Here is an 11,723-nt window from a genome sequence, read left to right as displayed (position 1 = left end):
TTTGGAATTCTCAGATTTAGAACAAAAGAGCCAGACGAGAGCGTAAACAACAGTTCATTTAATAATTAATCTTTGTGGTCTCTAGTGGAGGGATTGGAAAGTTATAAAATGGTCATATTAAAATAATCGACCGAGTCTTTCCCCTCTCAGTACTGCGGATGTCCTTTGTATGCCTTTTTGATTCTCCAGCAATGTCTTTAACTTATCTTTGTCCTTTTCAGATCAAGGCTTTACATCATCCCTAATTATTGGAACAGTCATAAAGGCATAGATGCGATTCTTGAAGACTAGCTTCACTTGGCCAGCGTTTCAACCATTTGCATGATGACTACCTGGGAAAGAGAGGGAAGGACTGGTGCATACCTGAAACAATGACAACATAACAGTGAATATATTTATTATTATAGAAGATAATGTTGAGAATAATAATTACAAAGGCATTTTGTCTAGACTACTATAATCTGGTCCTGATGGTATCATCTGTAGAGCGCAGTAACGGCAGAAGCTCTACCACTGTGGCACAGTTCATTTTGCCATAAGTCCTTGGGGAACTAAACAAACCCAAAATGTAACCAAGAAATGGTGTTCCGTAAAATGAGGCTTTTGGGATTTTAGGGGTTGGGGGGGTGCTTTGTAAAGCAAGAAACTGAGGTATGACACAGACTCCGGGATTGGTCTTATCAGTTTTCTGTCTTTCACGACGAAAATCACACAAACGTGCCACTTAGAATCTTTTCATGTCCACGCGCCTTCATCACCACCACATTTTACAAGACCCGGAATTTGGTACATTGATGCACATGCCTCTGGCAGTCACTGCTCATTTAAAGTCATCCAAAAAAGGCACCGCCAACTGCAGCTTGGCAGCAACCAACTACCCACGGAAAATGAGTAAAATAGGGATGCAGGCAACGGAGCATGAAAAGCCGTTTCAGCATTTATTCTCAAGCTTAAATTCTATGTACACCTGCCCTTTGTCCCAACTACTTAGACAAATTTTCTGAGTATTGTCCATGTACTAGCATGATCTTTGTCCTCTCTATCAAAGGACGTCTTTGGCATACTAGTAAAACAATTAGGGTTCTAAAGTGAAGTGTTGGATGATCATTTTTTTTTTCAGTAGGCATTTGTCAAAAGTGCCTTTTTGGACCTTACACTTTATTGCGCTGAATTGTTATACAAGTGCAAACAAAGAGCGTCAAGTACACGTACACCGGGAATAAAGGCTTCAACGGCTGTCCACCTTGTCGTCTAATTGCACTCGTGACACCTCGGTGAGTCTGGCATCTCTACCACATGTGACAGACTGGGGGCAGCACAGCGATCCTGAAGTTTCCCTCGGTCTCCTTCCACCTGTACTATCTGGACTCTGCGTCTTTGTGGGCACCGAACAGTGCCAATTCGCTGGGGCCCATCAGTCTAGAACCGCGGGGCGGTGTGGATCCCCGGCTGGCCATGGACGGAATGAGAGGCGGCGGCGCTCCCATGGACAGAGCCCCTACCAAGCCTGCCGGCGTCTTTGCCAGGATGCCGTTGGGCACGTGGTGCGCGTTGAGCGGGCCCAGACGCGGGTACAGAGACGCATGATGCTGCGAGGAAGCCCCAGGAGGCAGGTGGTGGGACAGAAAACCGGGGTGCAACTGCTCCAGGTGAGCAGCTGTAGCGGCATGGGAGGGGCTGGCCAGGTGGGAGCCAGGCGGGAGGTGGGGGTGCATGCCGAAGAAACGCGCCCTCTCAAAGTCCTCCCGTAGGATTTGCGCGCGCTGTTCTTCGTCCATTAGGCCCCCGCCCGGCGGTCCTAGCTGGTGAGGCCGGTCAAAGTGGTGGGCCATGAGGGCGATCTCTTGGCGCACCACCTGGTTGGAGGCACTGGATGTGGATGGGTGATGGGCCGCCACGGCCGCCGCCCTCTCTGCCTCCAGGATGCGCTGGTGCTGCAGAAGCCGCGCCAAGTGGGGATCGGAACGTAGGGCTAGGTGTGGGTCGGAACGCAGCGCCATGGCTTCCCGTCTGTGCTGCTGATGTTGTTGGGCCGCCAACTCCCTCCAGGGATCCCACGTGAAGCTGTGCGGACCTTGCGAGGGTCCCTGGGGCGCCCCGTGAGTGAAACGCTCCCCACCCGGTCCCACCACCAAACCGGGACCTGCCGCGCTGCCCAAATAGGCATCGATTACCCGGGACCGCTCCAGCAAAGAAAGGTGGGGAGGCGGGTTGGAGGTGGACGGAGGCAGGGCAGCACTCGGAGTGGGAGTCAATGAGAGAGAGGATGAGGGCGTGCCAGAACTGTGGTGGTGCGAAAGGCTGTTGGGGCGCTCAAATGAGTTGCCGGGTGCCGGTGCAGGAAGCGATATAGGGATGTGCTCAGGCTCTTCCTTGCGCTCCTCCTTTACTTTGACTGGACCCAGGGAGAGCGCCGGCTTGGAGATGGGCGTCGTGGTCCGATCAGGTTTCTTGGCCTGAGATAAAGGAGCAACAGAAGCTGAAGCCGACAAAGACGTGGAGAGGCCGCCGTCTCTTTGCAGGTGCTCGCTGTGATGGACGTGGTTGGCTGTGCCTAGCGGGCGAGGGTATAGGTCAAGCGGCGATTGGGCAGAGCGGCTGGCCGGTGGGGGCGTGTTGAGCATGGAGGACGAGGACGACCGCGGCCTGTCCCTTTCGGGCCCCAAAGCGGAAAGCCCCCGCGAGGACACGGTGGGCTGTGGCCTCTTGTCGCCGTCTCGCTCACGTTCTCGGTCCCTGTTGAGACTGCGAGTCACGTCCTCAATGGGCCCACCTCCAACACCCAAAGAGTTGCCGTGGCCGTTGATGTGTGAGATGGGGGTGCTACTGCGGGGCTTGAAAGACGGTGCCACGGGAGACATCCTCACCGGTGGGCGGCCATACAACGTGCTGTCTCTGCAACACAGTAGTTTGGACAAGTAAACGATTGGTTGTCAATGGCGGCTTAAGAAAGACATCAGTCCAATTTGAAATGACAAGTACCTGTCCTTTTCATCTTTGATGTGGGGTACGTCTCTCCGCTCAACATCCTTGGAACGATGATCCCTCTCGTCTCGCTTGTCGCCCCCTTTAGCCCAACTGGGACCAGGCTGGAAGCCCGACGGTGCGCCATGAAGACGGTTCCAAGGGTCATGGTGGTTGGAAGCGTTAGACAGGCCTCCCACCACGCCGGCAGGGGAGTCCTTAGGACCGAACATGGAGCCTGCTGCAGACCAAACATTGTCAGTTACTTTTTTTTTTTTTTTTTTTTCAAATGACGAAAATGGTTATCTAAAATCAATCATAACTCATGGCTTAGAAAATAAAAAAGCAATCGTGTGACTTAAGAATCACTCAAACCACTTTTTAGCAAGAAGAGGCCAGTGTGAAGATTATTGAAATCAGAAGCTAGTAAATCGGCAAGAATGGGCACAAATCCGGACTGACCAAGCGTTGGGCTTCCGAGTCCTCCAAAGGCACCAGAACCGAGGGCTCCCAGTGGGGTAAAGGGTTGAGATCGGCCATATGGATCTAAAGTACACATGGACATATACATTAAGTTAGTCTAAGGTTTGAAATTCTCAGGTTCAATATAAAGTCTATCTTCCAACTGAGTCATGCTAATACATAACTGTAATTACCCAAATGTGCAGCCGGAGTTAGGAAAGACGAGTGCGGGGCTGATTGGGTGATGAAAGGTGCAGAGGACGGATTGACTGCACCTGAAGGAAGGCAATGTCAGGCACAAGACAGCACGATAAAACAAAATCTGAAGGATATCTGATCATGAGGACACATTGTGCGTCTGCATTTAAAATGTATGAATTTCAATTTGTGAAGCGCACCTGTCGCTGTGAAGAGACTGGGAGGTCTGGTCAGGTCGTGACTTGGAGGCAGTGGCCCTCCAATGGGCCCCATAGGGCCAAGTCCACCGGCTCCGGGAAGACGGGCCAGCAAGTCGCTTCGAAAGTCTAGCTTGTGAGGATCGGCCTGCATCAGCTGCACCAGATGCAAGGGGGAAAAAAATCCTCAAATCCAACCTTTGTTTTGGGGAGTGTGCCCATGTACAGCGATGCACATTGCCGTACCTTTACTTTCTTCTGATGGCTCAGGATCATCCAAGCCACATATACATGCATAGCACACCATTTTCCAGGTTTCTGCACACCGCAAAACAAGTTTGCTTTTTATATCAGTCAGTCTTTCATTAAACAATATCAGTTATGAATGCTTGTCCAGCTGCCAACTCAAATAATGGGCAAAGTTGCGTTTCCAGGGCCATGTCTCATTTTTCCAAACTATAGGCCAGGTCAATGAAAGATGGGAAATGCATTGTGTTTTGGCATTACTAAATGTATCAATTAAATAAATATAAAATGATAAATATGTAATTAATGGATTGCATGTGGCCCCTGGACTAGTATCCATTTCATGTCATCCCCAAACATGTTTCTACTACTATAAATGAGAGCGGTCAAGATAGGACAGGAAAAGTCAAAGCATTATGAAACATGATGTCATACGTGGTGTGAACGAGCATTAGCCAGTCAACGCGTAAGGTTAGAGCAGAGTGAATGAAGCAGAGAAATAAAGTCAAATCAGCTGAGCTAGTGCATTCACAACATCAGTTTGTGCTTACATTACTGATTTTCAATGATGTCCCGAATGGATCAGTTAGCTACGAGAGAACACAGTTACAAACCATGTTTTAATCCACATAAGACTTTTGATGTTTGGTGGTTGTCTACAAAAATTAACACCGCGCTAAAAAGGATGAGACTGACTTGAGGACAAGGTGGTTCTTACCCGGTGATCTTTAGGCTGCAGGTGGTGCGGCACCACACCAAGGCGAGCACTCAGATCCGGACCGGTTCCCTGAGGGACGAGAGGCTGTCGCGCCAAAAAAAGAATGATTACGCTGCTTCTTCTTAGCATTGGTGAAAGTAATACAACAGCTTGGGGGGGGGGTGTCTGGAAATTAACTGACATTTTGACTTTAGTTTTTTGCGTGTGTGTGTGTGTGTGCCAAACGACTTAAGCAATGAAATATCCGGATTTCACAACATCTTGTGACTAACATTAGATCTACGGCAGGTACATGAGACGTTAATTGTACTTCTTACCTTTGGCTGGAATGCTCCTTGCAGGGAGCTAAAAGGCCCAGTGGGAGGAATCACAGGCTGGATATTGGGCACTGAGGGTGGAGGCGGGTATTGCGGGAAGAACTGTGGCAACAGACACTTGTAAAATCAAGCAGCATGAGCATACATCACTGACAAAAACTCTGTGCTCCCTTGATTGCTTTTTTAATTACTGTTAATTCCAAAATATTGAGGAAAATACTTTTTCACAAAAGGTACTTACAGGATGTCGGTAGAGCCCTTCCATTTTGCCAGGGTACTTATCAAACTGAAAAGACAAAAATAGCACAAAGGTCGAATATACACAAATATGAAATTCCCTTCAAATTCCAGACAGACTGGAATGCGATGGTCCTCACCAGGGGCGGCGCAGTGGCAGTGGGGTGCAGGAAGGGCGTAAAGTGTTGGTGGGTGTGCGTATGTTGGTGCTGGTGGTTGTGCTGATGAAACTGGTAGGCCAGTGGCTGGACGCTGGGCTGGTTCTGGGAGTTCCGCCCAGTTGACCCTGGCGTGGAACTAGACGCCGACGCCCCGCCAGGAGTGGAGCGGCCCGCGGGTGCGGTACTACCATCGGCCCCCGGAGCGCTGCGTCTGCCCTCGCGCTCTTGTGCGTTGAGGAAGTGCGTATTTAAATTCTGCCGCAGCATTTCCTGGTCTGTGGCGGATCGGGTGACACACACACAGGCAAAAAACACATTCAAATGTCTTTATTGGATCGAAAGGTGTCGCTTTGTGTTTACTCTACCTGCTGCTGTCGAATGAGAGGGGCCCTGTAGTAGTGGGGGAGGGGGAGGCAACCCCGGGGAAGAAGTAAACAAAGCCCCCGAGTTGGCCCGAGATGGAGGTCGGAGGGGCCCCGAGGACCCTGTGCCCCGAATGTAGGACATAGACACACTGGTGGAGGGAGTTGGCGGGCGCATAGAAGACGAAGATGATGCAACAGACGCTGGTTTGACAGGTGTGTTGCTTCTGAGGTCAAAACAAAAAGGAGTGATTCGGGTTTTTTTCTTCTTTAAATCGCACCCCTTATTTGGGGAAATAAAACAAACCTGTTGTAAAGGGGATGAGAGCGTCCTGGCAAGGTGAGGAAGGGCTTGGGTTTGGACAGCGAGGGGCTGCCGTTGTGGTGGCGGCTGCCGTTTCCATTAACGGTGCCAGCCTTGGGGACCGGCCCCGCCGATGAGGACGTAGAGCGAGAAGGCAGGCGTAAGAAGGAGGCGGAAGAGGTAGAAGACGACACGGCTTCCGGGAAATGCGAGTCCAGGCTTTTTTCCTGACTTCGCTCCAGGCCCGAGACTCTTGGCGTCACCATCAAGCGCGGGATGCCGCTACGCGCCGGCACGCTGGGGCAGCTTTTTCCCAAGGTTGAGGGCGGAAGCTCAACGACTTTAAGAAAAAAAAAAAAAAATCAGAATGATTAAGGTTTTTGCCATGATGGATAAAGACATCAGACCTTCATTTTCTATTTAAGTAGGCTGGCAGTAAATGTGTATTTTATTTCTAAAGCACATAAACAATTTTGTATTATTGATTTAAATCCCATAACGGTAGACTAAGCAGTACAAATACATTGTTACTGAAACTCTGTAAAAATCAAGATCGAACATGTTTACAAATAAATATAATTTGATTGACTTACAGTGTAAAACAAATTTCAGGCAAACAATTGCCACTTAAAATGCTCGATAAAAACATTCAGTGTACAAGAATAAAACGAATTTCCCTCTTTTATCCTCACCCAAAACCCCTAATAAACAGACACACACAATAGTTCAAATACAATAAAAACAAAATAAGTAGTAATAGAAATACAAAATGATTACGACAAGGCACAGACTAACCAAGTGAGGAAAGGGATCAGCGGGAGGCTTATCCTCACCGATAGGGATGCAGCATATGGATACAGGATTTTCAGCCATTGAACCACACCCTACCAGTGAGTGGATTTGATTCAGGTAGGTGCAGCACCTAAAGGTCAACTAACCTTTTCTGGTGCTGACTGTGAAGACTGGATCCATGTCCCGGTCTGACGCCTTGAAAGGTTGGGGGAAAAAAAGCTTGTTAAACAAAATGTCTACAAGGCTGCCAGTTGCTTTATTACAGTAAGATGAGTGACACTAAAACTTGACTCCTGAGTTGTACCCTTACAACCAATACTTCTGATATTGGGGTGTTTAGCTAGCAAATGGATATGTAGCATCAGGTTGGTATGAGTCCAGAATGTTTCCCAATGTTCCATGTGCCTGAAAGGCCACCGAGCTTTTTTGGTCTGCGTACTAGGCTACTAAACATAAATTAATATCAATATCAATGAATTGATGTAGTCCTATAGTTTGAATGTATTTTAGGGGGGAAAATGATAATTTTCTAATACTTCAGCACATACCTTGTCCCCAGCATCACTTTCAGTGTCACACTAAAAAAAGAGGGGGGGGGGGAGAGATTAGACTGTGGAATTGGTCTAAAAATTATGATAACACTTTGTTGAGGCTTGCCACTTACAATGTAGCCAGTCTCCAACGGATGTCCCTAGGGCACAAAGAATGGTTAGTGCTTGCAATGGTTTAAAGAGACACTTTAAAAAGTGTTTCTCTTTCTCACAAGGGTTAACATTGCGTTGGAGGAATAAGAACGAAGCACGGCTGCACACCATGAAGGACACCGGATCGGCGCAAATTTTTCTCACCTCCATCTTCCTCCTCTTGTTCCGACTCTTGTTCCAACAGCTGCTGGAGTAGCTGTGAGGAATGCCTTCCTCCGGCTCGGACAGGGGACCCCCGCCGTTCTCCTCCGGGCCCCTCTTGCCCTTGTTCCTCCTCCCCAGCAGGTCGTTGTGCTGGCTGGGCTTCATTGAGCAGTCCATCTGAGGAGAACAAATTTCTCAGTTGGCAAAAAAATGAAGGCTGAATTGTCCTTGTCAAGTGTCATGTTTCTACACTGAAAAATATAACAGTATACTTTGTCTAATATCATGAAAAATAAAATCAGGTATAAATTATTTGCTATTAGTAAAGTCATTCTGGAAAAAATTACATTATTGTCATATTAAAAGTAGGAGTGCTCATTCAAGTGCTCGTTACTTCCATCTTCCTCCACGCTTGTGAAACATGGACTTTCACAAAAAACTTAAAAGAAAATGTAGGCCATGGAGATGCGATGCTACAAGGAACTTCTTGGAATCAGCTACTTAACAAACGACGGTGCGGAACACCATCAGCGGGCACATTGGACCTTACAATGAACTCTTGTCAACTGTGCGCAGACAGAAACTTCAGGGGTATGGTCATCAAGACTGACCAAGATAATTCTCCAGGGCAGTGTCCAAGGGGGTAGGAGGAGAGGGAGACCGAAAAAGAACTGGGCGACAACATTAAGGAATGGACTGGTGCCAACTTTGCCACGACCCAAGAACAGGACATGGACCGTCAACAGTGTAAAAGGCTGTCCAGAGTTGCGTCCTCATTGGTGCCCTGACGACCCATGCGGTTAAGGGATCCGTGAATCGGGGAAAAGTAGTAGAATAGAATGACAAACTAAAAGTCATTTGCCATTTAATTAGAGCTCTTCAATATAGATTTGGGTCTGCTGGGAAAAAGCCCTGCAACCAGTTGAAGAGCAGCTGATGAAAGCTTCGAACAGCCGCCGTTTGCGTCTCCAGGGTAACGCTCTGATTGGCTGTAATTAGCATCAAAACTGACAGTAACCCTTTACCTCCCAGCAATCTCTTCCAATCAATCAGCTTTATACGGTTACTTTTTAATGCATTTGTCAATAATGCACTTGTGATTTTCTGATGATTGCCTTCTGAATTATTCATTAACTGTTTTTTAAAAATGAAAATCTGTTAACAATAAATGAACATAGGGTGGGGTGTCTCAATGACGACGTTCCTATTTAGACACACATACAAATACACATTCTGGTGCGGATCAACATTTCCCTTTGCAAGGCCATTTGGCAGCTTATCAACACCTCCCGGAATGAGCGCATGAATAATTGAGGCCTCTCTGCGAGCAGTCAGTGGCCTGACTGAGTGGATTGCAATTTCCCAGTGAGCAATGGTGTCAGGGTTGAGCAGTTTACAGAAATAGGTGTGATGGAAAGAGATAAAAGACACACCTCAAACATGCATTCCAAAAACAAAGTCAATTGGATCTTTTCATTTACATAAAATGCAAATTCTGGAAAGTTTGGAATACACAAGGTGATGTTTAAGGACTTCAACCTTGTCACTTCCTCTGATGACATGGCTTTTTTTAAACTCACCTCTTCAAATAATTAAGTTTTCTTGCTTACATTGTATTTTGTAAGGTTTTAAGTGCTTATTTGAAGGTTCAGAAGTCAATTACAGATTTATACTTTGCAGGAATCTTTTGTTGCCTTTCAACCTGTGAAGGCAAGTGACAGATTTTGGGGGAATGCATTTCATACCTCTGGGGAGAGGCTGTTTTAAAAAGGGATTCTAATTCAAAAACAAATCACCAAGACTCACAAAAAGTTGGACAATTTACCTCCAAAGCTTCTAAACAGACGAAGCTGGCGATGGCAAAGCCATCAATAATGTCCTCCTCGCATGACACAGACTCCCTCTTCTTCCGCCGCGGGGGTCTGTGTCGACCGAAAGCGTGCCGGCCCTCTTTCTCCCCCGGTCCCAGGACGCTGTTGGACCCCTGGTCCTCCCGATCCGATCCCGACGAAAGGGAAGTGGGTCGATCATCGGCCAGGTTGACTCTTCGGCGCCGCCGCTCCCTGTCACGCTGGGAACGAGATCGACGGCTCTGCCTGGACGCGGTGCTCCGGCTCGGACCCTCCATGTCTTCCGAGCCTTTTGTCCCAATCCAAACTTGGGCCACAAGGCACTTTAATTCAAGTCCAGGGTCCGGTGGCACCTAACTGCAAAGAGTTGACACCAGTTCCGCCGACTCTGGCCAGCTAAAATGGCGTTATGGAACCAGCGAATCGGTCAATTACCCTTTCGTTGATAACAGTTTACTCGAATCGGGGCCTTTCTTTTGTCGGAATTTAAGGGTCATTTTGATTTATTATTGACAAGCCACGATGCAAGTGAGAACCGAATCACAACAATCGGGACATCTGCGAAGTGGCTAGCATTTGCAGGCTAACACGGCAAAAACAAGCGAATAAGCATGTAAACAAAAACGACAACCCGGCTTGGAGAGATCACGAAGCCGAATGTAGACTATTACATGTAGCTTTCGTCTTGAAAATCAAACCGTCGTCCTTTGACATTTCTATCAACAATTGAGAGTCCTCTCAAACACAAAAAAAACTGATACGGTGAGCTACTTAGGAAGGCCCAAAAAGACAAATACCGAAACACTAACGGACACGCAGTGGTGACATTGTTGAATTAGGTCAAAACGACGCGGACCACTCACAAATGTCATTTAAATGAGCTAAATGTGATATCGTTGACGCAAGGAATGCAAACAACTTACAACTAGAGCGAACTAGCAATCGCTAATTGGAACTGCTAACTTCAATACATCACAATATATTCAGACAGCAACCGGGGAATACATACGAATTTTCTCGAGAGCATGCGGATATATAACAACATAGGCGTGTAATATTCCTCAGTTGGTGTGGTTTTTTCTGTGAATGTTGAGTTTCAAGACCGAGTGGTGCTTCGAGTTCCATCAAAAGAAAGACGTAACGTTAGCACCGCAGCTCGCTTAGCATTAGCCGATCCAGCTGTTAGCTAGCGGGGGTTTATCCCTTTTTTCCTCGAAACTGAAGGAATGAAAAGCCGCTCGTGACGTTAACCCATCTAAATACAATAAACGTGACCTACAAAAAACGCTTGTGGTTTTGATTCCATCATTCGGGAACAAAAAAACGAAGGCCCGTGGTGGGAAGCCTCGGTGTCGATTTCCATAAACGAGGGTGTCGGCCCGGCCAACCCCCGTCGGGCTCCTCCGCTGTGGAGCCTTCACTCTTCAGGTCTGATGTTCAGCGCAAGTTCGGTGTGTCCTGCTCGCCACTCCATGTCCAGGATAGATCCGAAATAGACGTATGTGGTTGCGGAAGGACTGCGCATCCCCCACCGCTTTCTTTTCACGCGTTTCCTGGCAATTGTGAAGGAATCGCGGACATTGGGGAGACGCAACCCTTGTGAGCTGAGCAGTGCATTGTGTGCGACAATCTTCTTCCCCGGTTGGAGCTGAGGACCGACGCCGCCTCCATTTGTTCACACTGTCATCGTGTGGCAGAAGAGGGAATCTCACCGCCTGTCTTTTCTCCCTTCTGGTCAACATGAATAGTCAAGTCATGTTTATTTGTATAGCCCTTAGTCGCAAGGAGTCCCAAAGGGCTGCACAGACTACAGACTCTGCAAACTACAGAATATTATTACCCCATCCCCTGATTTAAAACCTACATGAGGGCAAGGAAAAACTCGAAAACCTCAACATGAGGAAAATTAAGAAACCTTGAGAAGGGACAGCGCGAGAGGCAATGAGGAAAGTGAAAACAAAAGTAACATAAAATATGAATAGAATAGAATAGTCTTTTTTGTCATTGATTACAATGTCGTGTACAATGTTTCAGGCATGAAAATGGGTCAGTAATTAAAAAGGTGAA

At 47.5% G+C, this 11,723-nt stretch overlaps 1 protein-coding gene across 3 annotated transcripts; it reads right to left on the bottom strand.

Moving 5' to 3' along the window:
* Window positions 1-43: 43 nt before the first annotated feature.
* On the bottom strand, window positions 44-11,306 carry fbrs (fibrosin). 3 transcript variants are annotated; one of them, XM_088323424.1, is made up of 18 exons: window positions 9,632-11,306; window positions 7,807-7,983; window positions 7,623-7,649; window positions 7,507-7,536; window positions 7,105-7,153; window positions 6,170-6,506; window positions 5,866-6,089; window positions 5,480-5,775; window positions 5,344-5,388; window positions 5,103-5,204; window positions 4,786-4,869; window positions 4,619-4,657; window positions 4,068-4,139; window positions 3,825-3,978; window positions 3,621-3,701; window positions 3,427-3,510; window positions 2,983-3,205; window positions 44-2,895 (listed from the first exon to the last, which is right to left on the bottom strand). In XM_088323424.1, the coding sequence occupies exons 1-18, from the start codon at window positions 9,932-9,934 to the stop codon at window positions 1,359-1,361; spliced, it is 3,864 nt and encodes a 1,287-aa protein (XP_088179550.1). In that variant the 5' UTR covers window positions 9,935-11,306; the 3' UTR covers window positions 44-1,358. The 3 variants fall into 3 exon arrangements, with proteins under 3 accessions (XP_088179550.1, XP_088179551.1, XP_088179552.1); XM_088323425.1 differs by having other exon boundaries at window positions 2,983-3,202; XM_088323426.1 differs by lacking the exon at window positions 4,619-4,657.
* Between the last annotated feature and the right edge of the window lie 417 nt (window positions 11,307-11,723).

This window comes from Urocampus carinirostris, chromosome 19, assembly GCF_059441175.1.
Source record: "Urocampus carinirostris isolate Australia breed hairy pipefish chromosome 19, RoL_Ucar_1.0, whole genome shotgun sequence".
NCBI lineage: Eukaryota > Metazoa > Chordata > Actinopteri > Syngnathiformes > Syngnathidae > Urocampus > Urocampus carinirostris.
Note: the sequence above shows the minus strand (reverse complement) of the source record. Positions and strands in the feature narration are given on the sequence as shown.